Source organism: Delphinus delphis, chromosome 1 (genome assembly GCF_949987515.2).
Source record: "Delphinus delphis chromosome 1, mDelDel1.2, whole genome shotgun sequence".
In the NCBI taxonomy this organism is placed as follows: domain Eukaryota; kingdom Metazoa; phylum Chordata; class Mammalia; order Artiodactyla; family Delphinidae; genus Delphinus; species Delphinus delphis.
The window spans coordinates 41,552,729-41,571,798 of NC_082683.1; the positions used below are offsets into that span (position 1 = coordinate 41,552,729).

The 19,070-nt window shown below is 34.1% G+C and overlaps 1 protein-coding gene across 1 annotated transcript in view; it reads right to left on the minus strand.

The window, feature by feature from the left end:
• FAF1 (Fas associated factor 1) overlaps window positions 1-19,070 on the minus strand; it is a 497,005-nt gene that overhangs the window by 111,311 nt on the left and 366,624 nt on the right. The window contains exons 10-13 of the mRNA XM_060021798.1: window positions 18,787-18,913; window positions 17,781-17,844; window positions 16,762-16,843; window positions 2,939-3,093 (exon numbers count right to left, since the gene is read on the minus strand). Coding sequence (XP_059877781.1) covers window positions 2,939-3,093; window positions 16,762-16,843; window positions 17,781-17,844; window positions 18,787-18,913 — 428 coding nt within the window. The remainder of the gene's footprint in view (window positions 1-2,938; window positions 3,094-16,761; window positions 16,844-17,780; window positions 17,845-18,786; window positions 18,914-19,070) is intronic.

Consider the following 19,070-nt stretch of genomic DNA (forward strand, 5'->3'; position numbering starts at 1 on the left):
TATTCTGGTAACTTTACCAAAGCATTCACTTAGTTCAATATCCTTCACTTGTCTTCTAGAAACAGGAGAGATTCACAGTAAATTATGGAGGACTATTGTTTCTGGAGGCTTAATCCAAGTATTTCTTAAGCAAAAATAAATTTGCTTGGCAAGTCCCTTCCTGTCTTGGGCATCAATGTCTCCAGCTATCATACCAGAGGACAGTCTCAGAAAACCACTGAGGAAGCATCCAGGCTAAATAGCTTATAGGCTTAGGACTCTTGAAACTTATATGATTAGCCTGAACTAGGATAACTAGATATGGGACCAGACAAGAAATACACCAGGAATTTATTTCTAAACTTTAACATTTGTCATAAAGAAATCACAGTTGAAAGGAAACCCACAGCAACAATCTTATTTGTGATGTCTAGACATCTCTTCTGTATTTCCACATATTAATTTGTCCCATTTTAACTACCTGGTAATAGCAAATGATGGCACAAAAACTTTTGTTATATAGACCACTGACCAATAAACATTAGTACAGCAGACTTCTATTGAATTGAGAGGGAAAGTTTTAGGTTTTGTTACTGTTAATCGCATCAAATGGATGATGCAATCAATTTTCATGACAAACACTTTTGAATAAATGTGATAAAGATCCAAGAAACATCACAGAGATGGAAACTCAAATAATTGTATTAAGATTAATCTACGGTAGATGGTAAGAAAATTGTGGCTAAAGCTAAACTCTTTTGGGGGGGCAAGAAATCAGCCTAACTTATAATTTTGTATATCAAAAGGTAATTGACTTTTACTCTCTCTTAGGAATATGCCATTCCAGTGAATTTTCATCTTGTGTTTGTAAAATGTGAATTTTACCATAGGCCTTAACTGTAATAATGAGGAGGTGTACATGAACAGTAGCTACATAATTTTACTTATTACTTTATAGAGAGAAATGTAATACCTTAACTTTAAATATCAATAGTTTTTAATTTCTAATATGAATAGAACTTGACTTTGAATAAGGACGTCAAGTATCTTAAATCCCAGGAACTATGTTCTCTTTCTCCCCACTGCCCTGTTTCTTGTTGCTATGTTTATTAAATTCCTAGATGTTTCTATTTAGTTTTTAATATCATTTCTTTTTGTTTTCATAACAGTAACCTAATAATGGGATGCCACATTTTTAAAAATGTAGATTGAAATATCCTATCATACTTCACAGTTGGTCTTGCAATTCACTGGGAAATAGCTCTAAAGCCTTAAACAAGGCCTTTATTTTGTGTTTTAAAAAAGTGTCATAAGGAGTTAATAGGACACAGCTGTACTGGTTCTTTCTAATAAGCAGCTTCTGTCGCTTTGGTCACCACAGGTGTCTCTGTAACCTGCAAACTCTTATTACTAGTGTATCAAAGTTGTGCTACTTAACAGACTTCTTTAGTAAAACATAACAAAGCAATTACATGGCTGTTGATTGCCAGTCAAAAAAAAAAAACCCTCAAACACTACTTTTCAAAAGAAACTACACTGCAATTTTTTGTCATTGTAAAATAAAAGGAACTAAGGAATTAAATGGAGGATAGAACAAAATAACAGCAGGTAGCCCGCTGAACTTAGCCACTACAGATGGTTTAGAAATAGTGTTTCCTTCTCCATCAAGTTGTGGATAAAAGGAAAGGAGGAGATTCCTTACTGCCAGTGAATGGCAAAAGATTTAGCCAAGTCTCCAGTCTATGTATTTTGCCTCATGAAAGCCCTTCGATGCTGCATTTTTATCTGTTTTTGGCACTGCTTTTCATCACCTTTAACTGAGTGTGAATAATAACCTGATTTAATTTAAACAAATACAGGTGCTAAAGGTTCTTTATTTATGTATAACAGGGAACATTTCCAAGGCAGAACGAAGTCATCCTATGAAATTTCCTAACCATTTACTTAAAGAAATGAAGTATTAGATGAAGAAATTGCTTCAACATTCTTTTGCTTCACATTTAAGAGAAGAATCATCTTTCTTTTCAGATTCAGATTACATAAAACAAAGTCTGAATGATGAGCAAAAATTCAGTGAGCCATAAAATAATAAAAAGACAAATCAGATGATTTCTAATTGTTCTACAGTCATTTAAATTAGGTAACTACAATAGGATTGCCTTGAAACGAATGAATTTAATCTCCCTGTTCATAAACCAGCAGTCTGTGATGATGATTGTGTTAACACACCCAAAGTAGCATCACAGGATGTTACGGCCACATGTGTAATTAAACACGATGAAATATATTTCAGATGGCAAACTCAAATAGGTAAAATATGAATAATTATTCATCACTTACAGATATTATGATTAACAAACTAAGTAAATTTATCCTGACAGCTAGGAAGGGGATTTTTTTTTTTTTCCCATTGAGAATATGGATGTAATGCTGGCTGTGTGCAAAAGAATGTGTGCAATAAAGCGATTACATCAATTAGCATATGCTAGAATTAAGCTATTACCAACTCCAATGGACTGGTCCAGAATGTCCTGCCTTCATCACTGGAATTATTAAAAACTAAACTTACTAGTAGGATTATATATTAGATTTTCCTTGTCTTTTCTGAATATTATTAGAAACAGATTTTAATATTCAACAACATATTAGAACATAAGAACATACAGTACATAGGAAGGTACTATATTATTATTATTGCAAAAAGACAAGAACAATGTATTTTGGTTTTTGGTTTTCAGGTTATTCTTGAATTTAAGAAATCTTTTATTAGTTAAGGTATTTTTTCACAATTGAAAATAACTGCATGTTAACTACAACACATAGCTTTTATCTAATTAAATGTAATAATAGAAAATTTAATGCTGAGGATGAAAATGTTTATGATGATAAGAAACCAAATACAATGATGACTTTTAACAATAAAAAAGCCCAACTTATAACTTGTGAACAACAGTGTTACCTTGCTCTGTTGGCGTCCTTTGTCAGGTCCCAAGCCCAGGTTATAAAATTTTGACTCAGATAAGAGACGATAGATTCAGCACAAAGCATTTGTGAGCAGAACACGTTGGTTAATACACTTTCATCGTGGTGGAGGTAGACAGCAAGAAGCTTTCTCTGAAAAGAGGGGAAAAGACTGATGAATTAAAATATGCACTAATTAAGATTTCTTGAATTCTGGAAAGGCACAGTCAGTCAATATAAACAACAGTAAAAATTAAATGCTATTCCCTAAAAGAGTAACTGACACCTGGACATCTACTAATGTGAATACATTTTGTTTCCTTACACTCTAAAAAGGCTAGGATGATTGTATTGTTTTACAGACTGCTGTCGCAGATTCCTGTTAACATGTGCAAGCCTATCTCAAGCACAAATTGCAACAGAATGGCATTTTCTTTAAATAAAATGGAATTACCATTCTTTGTATTTAACACATACTTTATATGTAAAGAGAAAATTAATTCTGAACTATTCAACTATACAGAGAAAAAAATACTGATGAAGATTGGATGCCAAAATCTCTTACATATTTTTTGTTTTTAATCTGAGCACTAAATAGTCTCTTCTACTTGAAAGAAAAAGGTCTGAAATAAACTTGTTTTAGTTCCACAGGTAATTTCAAAGCCCTTAATGTGTTCCCATGTCAAAGTCCTTACTTAAGAGCATGTGACATCTAATTGCCATTTGAAAGGATGATAGAAAAATGTTCACTCCACATGAATTCTTTCTGGTTTATATTTCAGAAAATGTCCAGTGAAGTTTTTCATATGGAAAATTATTCTTTCCCTTTTGCCTGATAAAACTTGCTTTCAAGAAATGACATCTGCTCTCTTAAAAGTATCCGCTGTAATAGTTGGATAATCAATAAAATAACTGAAACTAAAAAATGAAATTGAGCAACATAATTTGCAAATGTCAGCTTTAACCACAACAATGATGATTAAAGAAACTAAATTGTCCTTAACTTTTTGGTGCTACCTTGGAGAAGAGCTGAGTTAAAGAACAGTCAGTTACCAGGGCATGGAAAGATAAAATTTTATGGTTAAGGACAATATACACATTTAATCTGTGAAATTCTGGTGAAGGAAAATTTCAAGGAAGCTGTAAGAATGTGATGATGAAGAAATTTGCTGTGTGGGATTCTAAACAAAAGAAGGACATTTACAGAAAAAGGGCTCATGTAGATGAAAGTCTGATGCTTGGAATTATCCTGATAAATAATCCAAATAATAATCCTAATAATCCTAATAATAATAATATTTTCTTCAAAGAGAAATTTTGCACTAGATGAGGGTAGCCAGAGGTACTTTAATCTCCAGAATAAACCTGTAAAATAGTATTCTTAACTTCATTAGCCTATGCGGAAATTGAGCTTTAGAAACCTGACTTACCCTAATTCTAAAGCTAGTAAGTAAGTGGTACATCTGGGATTGGAACCCAGACTGACTGACTCCAAGCCTAGTGTTCTTTATTTGGATACTGAAGCAGGGAACCTAACTGCACTATAGTCAAGACTTGGAGAGCTTGTAGAATATTAAGGCACCAGATGCTCATATATATCAGTGCTTCCGGGGCCTCAGAGACAGCATGTAATGGGAATAAGGACAAAATGCTTCCATGTGTCCATTCATTCATTCATTCATTCAAGAAGTATTGGTTAAAATATTCTTCATGTCAGGCCCAGCAGGAAGCAGTGGTGATTAAATGCTGAACAAGAAAGATTTAGGGTTTTTTCATCTATGTTGATATATGCAGATACCAGTAGCTGGTATCTAGGAAGTTTGTAATCAGATACATTGTTGGAGAGATACTTATCTAGAAAATTCCTACTCATCCATTAAGGCTCAAAGCAAATGCCTCTGGGAAGCCTTCCCTGATTCCTTCAGGCAGCATTAAGAGCTTCCATTTCTGGGCCTCTATCTCTTCTATTTTAGTATTCCAATTGTTTACCAGTTTCCCCTCTAGACAAAGTTTCTCAAGGGTGAGGACCGGGTCTCTTTCAGTCTTCTTTGTATCCCTAAGTTAGCACAGGACTCAGCATGTTTGAGGAAAGAAACATGAATGCTGATAGCAACCATAGCCCTCTGGCAAAAAAGACACCAAATGGTAGCTGCAATGCCAAATCACTCTTAGTAAACAAATCTAGAAATCTGCTGCTTTAGGGAAAGGAACATGAACCTGGCAGCACTAACAAATTCAGAGCTCCTCTTCTTAGAAGCTCTCTGGCCCAACAGACAGGGGGATGTCAACCTCTAATTCTGCTTGATCGTATCTCAGCAACTACCTTTAATGAGACACTGGGAACAAGAGAGCTGTCCACTTTTGAATCAGCATATTTCTAACCAAACAATAGCAATGGCTAAATCTTTAAAATGCGTATTTCTCTCAAGAACACTGCAATGGAATATTTAGACTTTGGGAAAGAGATTAGCGACTTACATTGCTATCTTACTGATTTAATTTAAATGCTCTTCCAGACCAAACACACATGTGCTGAAGAGGCTACTAGGAAACCCAACATGGAGAGTTCCCTATACGTGCAGCTGACAGTGTTGACTGAAACTAAACTTGGAAATCCAGGGCACTAATGCACAATATCAAGCAATAAAACAGCATCTCTTTGGCAATATTTAATTTAAAAAAGAAGAAAGAGGTGGGCGAAGATCAGGCACTGTTTTGGAGAATCAACCATTCTGCATTTCAAAGCATTGGTCCCTGCAATATCCAGGTTACTGTGCTAGAATCTCGACTATTATATCGCAGTTGTGAGAGGGAGGGCAAAGATGTGTTTACTCAGTGATTAGGCCCTTAGAATAAGCCTCTAGCTCCTAGAGAGACAGCTCACCACTTATTCATTTGGGCCAATTCACAAAGCCTAGGAAGATTAAACATCCATGCTGAGAAGACAAGCGAATGCAGACGGTGAAAAAGAAATAAAAATTCTTTAAAAACTCTGAGATGACTTCATTATTTTTCCACAAGGAAACTTTAGGAAAGTGTTTAGTTAGAGAAAAACCCACATTGACCTCTCTCTAAACCCTTAATCTTTCCTTTGTGGTGGCATTGCTTTGTGGTAAGCGACTGGCTCGCCTCACCCCTCTTTTCACTAGAAGCTGAGAGAAAAAAGGCTCTGGAGAAACAGTTTTCGTTCTAGGGACACAAACCCCTGACACTGTTAAACATGAGATGCCAGGAAAACACACTTAAAAAAAAATTCTCACTTTAAGCTCTAAACTGTGAGAAAGGAGATGATACAAAGATATCAGAAAAGGATCTTCAGGTTGGGGGTACTCCCACAGTAGCTTTCAAAAGAGAAACTGAATAATCTTCAAATAATCTTTTCTCTCAAACACAGTAAGCTTTCAACAAAAATTTTTCTTCTGCTATTATGACAGTAAAAATAAGCAAAATATAAAGGCTCAATAATATGTAAATGCTACTAAATTTGGGCTACATAAATCTCTGATTAAATTATAGGCACACCTAAATGAACCCCAGACTCAGATTTCTGATTACTTTATTGAGCTCAACTAAACACAGTCCAAAACAGTGAGAACTGCATTCAGCATATCAGAAAATTGTTTTTGTGAAGAAACGGCATCTAGTACATAGAAAAAGCATAGGAAAATGTTTTGTTTTCCATTACTATAACCATTTTTCCCTTTGGCCCATTAATAATTTAGTTCAATAACATTTACAGACTGCCTATGTGTTAGGCATTGAGAATACAAAGATGAATAAAACAAAGTTCCCTTGCTCTCTAAGAGTTGGGGGTGGGGAGAGGGTGGCGTATGGAGAAAGCAAAGAGTTAATTGCAGTATCATATGAGAAGCAGTAAGATTGGGGCATTAAAAAACCCTACATTTTATTTGTCCTTCCTAATTTGGCAGAGAGGTGTAAGTCTGGCTGACGACAAAGGCAAGCAGCCCAGCTATACTCTCCTCAGACTCCCTCTTTGTGATCTAGGTTTTGGTTAACAGTTAAAGGAAAGTCTCCAAGCATTAAAGTAACAGAAAGCTCTGTGCTAAACCCAGTTTTGCCACTCACCAGCTGTGTGACTGTGGGGGTTAGATGGGTGTTGTAACAATTGTGGATAAAGTAGGTAAAGTGCCTATTTACAATGCCTGGCCCATAGTAGGTGCCAAGTAAAATGCAGCTGTTAGGATCAAGATTCCGGAACTATCCATGCAAAATAAAGGATTTGAAAGCCATTTCAAGAGAAATGATAGCCATGAAAATGTATGAAAGATTATACAGCTCCTTCATTTCTCCTACTGGCCACAGTGTTTGGGATGCTTCATTGTGTCTGTGCCTTCAGGGCCTCACTAATCTTCACATTCAAACCCAGGAGCTAAGGTACTAAGTTGATGCTTAGGAAGTGCCAAGCTGACAGCAACCAGTGTGACTTGGCCTTGAGCTACAGTAGCTATTGTATTTAGACACTTAGCATCACAGAACCACAGAACATTAGAGCTGGAAGAAATGAGCTGGCTATGTCTCAAAATAAGCCAGGCACAGAGCAGACACTTAGAAAATATTTGCTGATGGACTGAAAAGGAAGTTGTCTAGTTTCATTTTAAGTACGAGAACATCCATAATCTGTGTGTTCAATGATTTTGAAGTTGATATGACAAACGATTTCTAGAAATGGTATTTCATAGTTTTTTCAGTATAAGAATTAAAATAAATTAAAAATAATTTCCTTTGTATAAATTGGGAGCTGATTTTATTTCTCCTCTTTCAGTTTCCCTTCTCCTTTTCTATCATCATTATCATCACCATAATAATCAGAATTATCGCTGTTCTTTTCTTTTAAGTTTGGGGGTGGTTTACTGACACAACCAACTGATATACTGATACAACAATAAACACTCTTTTATATTTTACCTAGATTTATCAATTATTAACATTTTGCCATATTTGCTCTATCATTCTTTTTATGCTTCTTTCCCTGAAACATTTAAAGTTGCACATATCATGACACCTCCACCCTACTTTAGTGTCTGTCTCCTAAGAAATAAGGACATTCCCTTACATAACCATAATTTCTTTAATCACACCTAAGACATTTAATATTGTTTACAATATTTACAAGTTAATATTGCTACAATCATCTAATACAGAGTCCATATTCAAAATTCCCCAGTACCTCAAAATGTCCTTTGTAGCTGTCTTATTTATTGTTTTAAATCCAGGCTCTAAATAGGATCATCCTAGTACACTGCCCATTTCCACAATCCTGTTCCTGTATATGGATATTCATAGGTCCAGCCCAGCACCCAACCATGACTCAAGATAAGCACACTGTAAGAATAGAGGCAGGGCAGCATGAAGCTACATTGTCTGGATTCAAATTCCTGCTTTGCCACCACTCAGCTGTGCAACCTTGGGAAAGCTACTTCTCTTTTCTGTGCCTTGGGTGACACAGTTCTGGAAGTCCAACACTCTGTCTAGATGGGAGTGATGACATGACTGCTATAATAGAGGTGGTCCTAGGGTCTAGGCATGAACAACAGATTGGCTGCTTCTTTATGAAGGTGATACTTGAGCTGAATTCTAAATTTAGGTGATAGTGAGGAAAAGAAGAGTGAAAAAGAGGAAAAGCAAAGAGAAAAGGTTGGGAAAGGCCCTGTGCTGTCAATGGCCTGATGTGTTCAAAGAACTCCAAGCTAGTAATTTTTGAAGAGTGAAGAACCAGAGTGCAGACGGATTTTGGAAAGAATTGTGACACTTTGCATTTTTTGTCTCCCAAAGCTGAGTTTAGGGACCAACAGGTAGCAACCAACTAGAGAGGTTCCAAAAGGAAACAGCCAGCTACTGAAGATGAGGAGATGCCAGGATGGTATCTTCTTCCTCTCACTTCCTGAAGCAGATGTTGGAATGGCACTCTTGAGGACACGGATGTACTTGAGTCTCACAAAGGGAGAACTCTCATATGAAAGTCACAGGTTAAACAAGCAAACAAACTGAAAAGCCTAAAGCAAAATCAAACTCTCTTCATAAAATAAGCTGACAAATGTTCATTGGGTATAGAGCTTTATCAGTTTTCATTGTTCAAATGGTAATACTCAGGTTATAAAATACCTTTGAGAAAGATAAACACGTCTAAAGTTTCTATGAATAAGGAAATTGGAAGCTCAAGTGACTGGCTGTTATAGCAAACTGTTTTTACTTTCCTTTTCTGTGAAATATTTACTTATATTGCTTGCCCGTATGGGGTTATTGTCTTCTTTTTATTGATTTTTAGAGTTCTTCATAAATGTATATACTAGAGAAATTAAGTTTCCAATATCTCTAATAAAGATACTAGGCACTACTTAACATCAGAAATACTTTGATTTTCTTAATACAGTTATTTATAAATGATTGTAAATTACAAAGCAAATATAAAACCAACAGATTCTACTGAAATGCTTCACAGAGGAAAGAAAGGTCAGAACACATTACTGTAGGTCTATGACAAAAACAGTATTATTCTCTGTTTTGTTAGGTACTCCAAGAAGGGTGTGGGAGAAACAGGATACTAGAAGATACACATGTATAAAAAGGTATACAAAAGCTAACAGGCTGTGAAATGTAGGAGGCAAAAAGTTTGTAAACTACACTGTGCTATTATCATACTATGATTTTCTAATCATCGCCTGACACCTCACAATTACACATATACAAACGCACACAGTTGCTCAGTCTCTGCCACCAATTTCTCCCCTCCCAACCATCCTACAAACTGCCACCGCATTACTTATTCCTCTGACAGTGTCACCCTCTTCTTCAGAACTTTCAAAAGCTAATCACTACCTAACAATAACAAAAGTCTTTAGCTGGCATTCAGGGATTTCCATGATGAAATCCCAATCTATTTCTCTATTTTAGCCCTATTTCCTGCTGCTCCTTTACATGTACCAATTATGCAGGCCCACTCATCTTCTCTAACATGTACATCTGAATAACTTGGTTACTGTTAAGGTAAGGAGTCATTATTCCAAGGTGGGTTAATTGCCAAGATATTTTAATCTCCATTTCAGAGAAAATAAAATGGAGGCTTATATAGCTAGTCAGTATCAGGGTCCAGTTTCAAATCCAAATCTGCCTGATTTATTCAATGTCCATCTATTATAAGCAAACAATCTTAAAGCTGTTTCACATACATTTTGAAGACATTTTACTTATATTAATTGCTTGTTAATCCTGTGAGGTATGTACTACAATACAAATTTTTAAATTGATGCTCAGAGAGATTGAGTAACCTAGTTTTAAGAGTACACAGCAAGTAAATGGGGACTCAGAATTCAAATATAAGAATTCCGATTATTTCTCTTTCTACCATACCTTTTATCTTTAAGTGAAAATGTTTAAGATTAGATATGGAACAAACTTCTTGAATTTACAGATGGAATACTTAAGAGATCCAATTTAGCTTTTTATCCCTTAAAAATAGGTAATATGAATAATAAATACTTTCTAGGGACAGGGAGGGCTCTTTGAGAGAAATGATACAAATATGAATAAAGTCTACTAAAAAAAATCAGCCTTGCTTTTGATATTTTAATAAATTTTACCTATATTGCTTTTCAAATATGGTTATATGGTTCTCAAAAACATGGTGAATAGTAGTAAATTGAGAAGAATGTTTTACACAGCAGCATATCTTAAAACTAACTTAATTATTAACTAATTAAAAATAATTTTATTATAAACACTAAAGATTTTTACAATTTTAATTGGGTAGATCTGATTACTCAGCTGGAGAATTAGAGGCAAATTCTAAATATGATGCTAACAATATACTGTATAGTGGAAATATCTAACTACAGAACTATCTAACTACAGAACTATCTAACTACAGAAATATCTAACTACAGTATATTTGGTATGGTTGCACTTATATAAAACTTAGCAATTTTTTTACTGATATATATGTTTGGAGACTTTTTCAAAAAATCACATTTAAAAGTAAAAACATTTAATAGTGGTTATTTTCAGGTTTGGGATTATGAGGCAACGCATTTTTCTACTTTAAATGCATCTGTATTCTTTTCTTTTCAACAAACATTTTATTTGTATAATGAAAACACATTTCAAAACATTATATTAGCATCATAGTTCTTATCTCACACATGTGCAGGATGCTGTCCTAGCTGTCATAAAAAATTACTCTAAAGACACTGTCTGCCTTTAAGGAATTTAAATTGAAAAGACAACAAAGACAAGATGAACAGACTGGGCATATTTTCCAAAGCACAAATAGGTTTGTTTGCCTGATTTTTCTGGATGATGGAGTGCTAGAAACTCACCAACTGCAGTTGTGGCTTCCGATTTGTATAGAGCTTATTTTGCCTAACAAATATTGACCAGTGATAGTTATTTAGGTTTCTTTTAACCTGAGGAAGTAGAAATAGCACTACTTTAAAACGGGCTGATTTTTAAAAATGAATGTAATAAAACTTGATAATGAACAAGCACTGTTAAAAGCAAAGCATTCATCTTAGTGCTATAAATGCTTAAATGGGTTCTCAAAATTTCTCTGTGGAACTGTTCTTGGAGCTAGTTCATGAACAATCAGTTTTGTTACTTTATAACATTTCTCAAATTTGTCCAAAACTGTTTAAAAAGCACCTTAGCCATGATGCTGGGTGCATTTATTAATAGATCTCATTTAATCCTCAGAACAACCACATAAAGTAGATATGTATTATCATCTTTTTTTTCCCCTAGATTAGAAACAGGCTCATTACTTGTTTGGGAACAGAGTTACTAAGTGGGAAATCAAGACGTAAAGCACTGGTTTCCTTAATTTATGTATAATATTTGGAAACAGCACTGGGTGTGAAGTGAAGATCTAAGGAGGTGTAACAGGATTACCGATATCAAAGCCCATTCTTCCAAAGGGCTGCTGGGAAAGGAACAATCCTTCCCATGGGACATAAACCCTGGCACTGGGATTTTTATTGCTGTTGATTTTCAGTTACTACAAATGTCTAATCATTCTCTAGGGTACTTTTTGTTGTGAAGAGAACTCAGGGACAGCAGAACTGAGAGGTGGGGAGGCTCTAAGGAGAAAAAGAAACTTCTTTAAGAAAGTCCCAGGGAATCATGGTGTGGCCAGTGGTAACTCTTCTGCACATAATTAAGGAAGCTAACCACTGGCTCTTACTTATCTAAAGATAAAATATAAGCTTCATTCAACAAATATTTTTAAATGCCAGGTAATGCCAGGGCATCACAGTCCCCTCCATGCTCCTGTTGCTGTTCCCAGCCTCATCATACCACGCAATCCAACTCTCTGTCTTGCACTTTTTTGCTGTCTTAATTTTTTTGGTTTTAATTCCCTCAATTGTAATCTTCTGGACTTTGCTTTTGATCTTCCTTCTGTTTAGAATTCTGTTATTTGCCTAAGTTTCATTTATCTTCTAAGATTCAGGTCAGAGATACCTCCACAAGAAATCTCCCTGAATTCTAAGGCAGATGAAGTACCTCTCCTCTTTGCTCCCATAGCATGTTACACTATATGGATCTATTTATATTGTCTTATCTTCCCTACTAGACTGTGAACATGTCAAGGGAAGGAAACCTCTACATCCTAGGTCCTTAATAGGCATATGATACATATTCATGGCCTTCAACTCAATGAACATCCCTAATAGTTAAGGGCAAGGGAGAAGATCATAAAACTGATCAACCCACTGTCAGAAGTCAAAACTCTGTCACAATATACTTAAACACAAGAACTTAGAATACCTGCTTCACTGAAGTTGGAGCTCTGCTTTGAACAGTATTGTAAATTCCTCATGAAAAAGGCAGAAAAAACTATGAGTACTCTCACCAAGTGCTCTCAAATGAAATCAGTCTGAAGCAGTTTTCATTAAGATGGATTGAATGTGGCATCGTGAGAAACACTTTATCAAATGTAGTGTTTTACTTAGTGATTAACTATATACCAGTTGATGAAGCTCCCCAAATCCTTTGTAATCCCACCACTCCAATAAACATTTAATGAGTATATAAGTTCAAAAAGCCTAGCAGAGGATTTAAACCTTCAATCTTGTTTTTATTTACTCATGGAACTCAATTTCTCACTTCAAGTGAAGAATGCTGGTGCTCAAGGCTCATCTGTTGCCCTGGTAAAATTAATGTGCCTCCCACAGTTTAAATTAAACATGCGATGTTTAAGATGAAAGAAATTTAGTAACAATGGCAGAGTATCGGTCATTCTTGCCTTAAAATATTTGAACATCAGCAAACTGTTTTCTTAAAAATGATTCATTCAGAAGTTTAAAAAATATATTGAAAACGATTTGTTTTCACTCTCAAATGTACAGTCTGAAAAGGAGAGATGAAGTTTGAGGATTGAATCCTGTAGTATAGCAGTTAGCACTGAAAAGCTTCTGGAAGTAAGGTGATAGTAAAACACACTTACATGTGTTGGAACACCTGTACTCTCATTTGGCCTCTACTACTTACCCTTGATTTGTCTTTGGTTAAGTCATGTAGCTTTTCTGAACTTCCTCATCTCTACAATGAGAATATTGATATTATATATCCCCATCTCACCAGTTTGCTGTGGGGTTCAAATGAGATATGCATAGGAAGAAGCTTCATAAACCACAGAGCACAATATAAATCTAAAGTAGCAGTGCTATTTCTATTCTTTCTATACAATCCTCTCTAATTTTGAAAGGAGATGTATATAATTTGGTTGATGACTATAATAAATGTCCCTGCTTAGATCTAATTTTGAATAATTTACCCATTCTGTGGATGAATTTTACTTAAGTTTAGGGCAATGTAATAAATGATACATAAACTGCTGTTGATCTTTAACTTGGGAAAGAGAAAAAAGGAAAGAAAAAAGCCCTGGACAAGGGGAAAAAGATAAAGACAGTTTAGGAGTCCAAAGGGGTCAATGGATTTGGGTATCAATCTAATATGAAACAAAACACATGAACCAATGATTTCCAGTTGTTAAAATACCAACAAGGTCATCAAAAGCAAACAATCAATTGTTTCATTAGAAATACCCAGAAGTTAATAAGAGTTTACGTTCCTCTGGGAATCATCAGTCTGAATATATCCAAATGCCAATCTACTATACAAAGACACTCAATAAAAAGTTCTTTCATCTATTATATACTGTATATTTAAACAATGTATCGTCACAAAGTTATAATGTTTACAGTAGCTTTTTAAATGGAATTTAAAAGATGTCTATGCTCATTTGGGAGCTATATTTAGGTTATAAAAGGCCCTCACATCTTCCAGTTACTTCAACTGCTTAGCAATCTTATTGGAAAAGCAGAGACAAATTAATCCCAAATACATTCTTATCCAGGAATGAACTGAAAAATAGATTATTTTAAAGCTATAATTACTCTTTCAAACATATTTATGTTCAACAATAAGTGATTGTTTAAATATAATAACATTGCTGTACAATGAGAGACTTAATAACCATTAGAAATCCTGTTATAATAAAGTATTCAGCATTACTTACAAAGCATTCTTGCAACAAAAAAAAAAAAAAAAAAAAAAAAATTGACCTGAATCTAACAAAGCTTTTAGACTTAACAGCCATTTCTCAGGAAATAAAGAGATAAAGGAACAAGTTAAATCATATCACAAGGAAACAATCACACAAATCCAGAATCTGGAACAATCTGTAAGTCATCCAGCATGATTTCTTCACAAAGCAAATGTCATAAAAAGGGGTGGGTGGGGGAAAAAAGCAGGTGTCTGCTTAAAAGGGTTTAAGAAATCTAACAACCAAATGTAATTTGTGATCCTTGAGTGGATCACCGTTTCCAAAAAAGAGTCAACTGGTGAACTTTGAATATCCACTGGATACTAGATGACATTAGGAAATTATTGTTAGTATGTTACATGTGACAATGGTATTGTGATTCTGTAGGGGAATGTCATTATTTTTGGAAAGTGCATGCAGATGTTTTCAGGGGTAAAATATGATGTCTGTGATTCACTTTGAAATGGCTTAGCAAAACATAATTAATATATAAGAGTATCCTAAATGTTTTATGCAGTTTAAGTTTTAATAATTTCAAAAGTTTAATTGCTAAAGCTCCATTAAAACTTCGGGATGCCCTGTATACAGAAGAAGCAAATATGGCAAAATTTTAGTAATTGTTAAATCTAGGTATAGGGGATTTAAGTGTTTATTGTACTACTCCTTTACTTTTTCTGTATTAAAAATTGTTTTAATAAAAGTTAAAATATTATAAAATATAATTAAGTAAATGATCATATAATATTAAAAGGTGAAGATAAGCTGTTTTAACAGGATTATAACATGACCAATTTTATATTAAATATGCATGTGTGCTGAATGAAATAAATATATGGAAAGAACATATAAAGTTAATCTGTGTTAGAATATATTCTTTTAGCTTTTCAGTATCTTCCATAAACCTGTACTTATGGAAACTATAAACCTGTATTACCATAAATATATATTTCTTCAAAAATAAAATCCATTTAATATAGATTTAATAGTAAAAAATAGATGTTTAAAATTGCCTTTACAACGGGCTATTCCACTATTCTTAGGGTAGAGAACAGTTTATGTTTCTTAATCTACTTCACTGAACTGTCAATGATAGATCTAAGCTTGATCACTAATTATTGTCTTGGAATTCAATTTTTAAAAACTGTTTAAAATGAATGTTTCTTTAGGTCAGAGTTTAACATAAGTAGAAACTAGAAATTTCAGAGGCATCCTTGCACTCTATTCTCAAAATTCTTTGTCCTCTTTAATTCCAATAACTTTCCCTCTAACTCCATCTACACCTTATTCCTTCCTTCTTCTCTCTTTTTTCCTTCATTCATTAAGCATACAGAGTATTTACTATGTGTAGGGATGTAAGGTACATTGTCACTGCCAAAAAGAAAATCAAATCTCTTGAGAAGACATATATAAAAGAGAGAGAATGGATAATTAAAAGCAATGTGTTATCATTGCAAAGTACTAAAGGGTGGGTGTGGAAGAGTAGGAGTCAACCAGGTAAAGAGCAGGATGAAAGGTATTCCTGACAGTGGGGCAGCATGAAAAAAGAGTTAGATTATAGGGAAGTACAAATTGTACACTACTGCTAGATTTATTCAGTGTAAGGCAGGAAATGGGAAGAGCTGAAGTTGTACAGATAGGCAGGAGCCAGATAACTGGGGTCTCGACTACAGTGTCAACATATAAACAAAGCAACCACACAGAATCTTTGTGCTCAAAATGTAACTTCTGGTTTCTTGTTACATACTTGGATCTACTTGATTTCAAGATCACAAGATCTTGTGATCTACTTGATTTCAAGATCACAAGATCCATTTCTATATTTAAGGAAAAATCTTTTTGTTGTCTAAAATGACTTTTAGGAAAAAATACTACAGTTATAAGATATATACTATTAGATGGAATAATCATTTGGGGAAAAGACTGAAGGACAAATCATTTAGCAAGAAACTGTCGATCACATAACTGAAAAGAATACGAACACGTAGCCTGGTCCCTTCTAAGCATGTCCACCCCTTGCTCCCCCTAAAAAAAAAACAAACCCCATTTCAGAGCTTGACAAAGACTTCTGCAGAAGCCAGCAGTACCCTATCATACTACTGCCCCTCTGAAATGGGCATCTTGGTGATGATTAGGTTGGTAGATGAACCAGAAACAAAATCAAGTCTTCAATCTGAAAAAAACAGAAAACATCAAGCATTGCCTCAGGCCTGGTGGTAAACCTATGGGATACACTTTTTAATCAGAAAAGGTAAGATTCCACTTACATCTCGGGCTTTCACATAGAAGGCCTCTTGAAAAGTTGCTTCTAATGAGCCAATAAAAAATACAGGATGGCAGTCACCATATCTATAGGAAAAATTGTGTCTATTAATTAAAATACATTTCAAATTTCACAAGTCTAACCAATGAGTTTTAAGTAAATGTTGGGGCTAATGTCTCTTAAGTATAGACAAAACATTAAAACATTTCTTTAAAGGGTTAGGAATGGGCTTCATTAGTTTTTTGAACTCTTCTTGGCCTATACCGATATATCAGAATACTGGAATTTTAAGTCTAGCAAATGGACTTAATGAGTGCTATGAAACCATGCCATTTACAAGTAGCAATTCCTGGTTACCCACTTCCCTAAGATTTTCCTAGTTACAATAGCCTTAACTTTCCATTTTAGTTCATTTATTCTCTAACACAGAGGGAAAAAATGGTTCCTTGCTAAGTTTCCAAATTACATTACATCAGAAAATAGAACTAAAGAGAAATATTGTTTACATGAAAATTTAGGTTTAAATAGTTAAATCTTTTTAAACACCTCTAGGCGAATCTCAAATGCATAGAAAATTTTATATTACACTATTAAAAGAAGAAATGCTAAATGATTCCAAAACAAAAATTAAAAGAAAAAATTCACTTATATCTAAAATTTTTAAATTATTTTTTTATTCAATATTACTTTTAAAGATTTTGTTTGTCCTAGGATATACTAAAACTTAGTATCCTATGACCTAGTCCTTTTGGAAATATAGTCAAGATATTAAATTAGTAATCCATTTATTATGCTTCTATAAAGATATAGAGATAAGATAAATACATCTCTGAAGTGGCACAGTCTACTAGTTATCTGACTTGAATACTCTGTATTCACCATTAGGACTATATATATTGATAAATGTATCCTTTGAATACTTTAAGAAGAAAGTGAAAACAATCTATGATTAAAGTTGCTCCAGAAAAATCACAGTAGCATTAAAAGAACATCAATTTTATATAGTTAATGTCCTAACCCTACCTTGAAGAAAACTCTGCTGTAAATTGTAATAAGGCATCTCCTTCATTTTCTGCGTTTTCTGGCACTAAAAAACAAACAAAAGAAAAAACAAAAACAAAAAACCAAAACAAATAGACACAAAAAACAAACCACATAACATCTAATCCCACATATAAGAAATATATTTAATCAATAAAGAGGAATTAAATTTTAGTTTCTGTGATACATCTGAGGAGACATTTTAACTCGACATACATTAGAAGATTTCATCAAACCTTAAAAAAGAACCTCAAAAAAATTTCAAGCTCATAAATTTTTGAAAACCAACTGATACAATCCTGCTAGGTGTTGAAAATATGTGCCAGTCATCAATTATGCTTGAAATGACATCTTGTGATTAAATTATATAAAAAGTTCTCAAATTATTCTAAAGATCTTATTAATCAGGAAAATAGTCATTTTATGTAAATATCACATCTATTTCTGCCCATGAATGTCGCCTAATTTCACAGAGTAAATGAGCCATTTATGGACTTATTTTAATAGTCATTTTGTATATAGCACCACTTATGATCTTGTCAGGTGCAAGTGAGGGAGATGGCACATTTAGTTTACTTCTTTCCTTCCAAAGATGGGTACCAGTGAATGGAAAAGTAATATAACTACTGATAAAACTGATATCTCCAATAAGATGTGTGGTGACAAGTACAGTCACAAAAAGTACAGCTATTTTGTTTATCAATTTCTGGGTTTAAAGTAAAGAGACAAACTCATAACTAATTATACATGTGGAACAAAAGTTACATTCCCTTGAGTTTTTAATGAATTTTACTAAAGTATTGGGAATGGTTGGGCTTAAGATCAAAATTCAAGAGGCTCTAGTTCCTATGAATAATGTCTACTTCTTATATTTTCTCTCTCCAAACCTGAAAGTCAGTAAGAGATTTTTAAGTTCATTGTTCCTCATAAGTTTCTGCACTAGGAGGGAGAATTACAATGCTGGACCCAAAGAGCTATTAATACTCACTCATTGGAGATTTCCTCAAGGCAGATGAAGCCATGCCGAATACTTCTCCATCATCCACCCCAAATTCGGAAGCATCTTCAAAGTCATCTCCATCACTATCACTAACCATATGAACATCGGTGCTTTGCTATTTAAGGAAAGTCCTATGATTAGTTTCATACTGACTTTAGGAAATCAAATTCCAAAATATAAATTATGTAATTACAATAGGACATTAGCATTATAAAAGTTTTATTAAATAAGAAGCTATTTGCTAGAGTGAAGCTTAATATTTCTCATTTTAA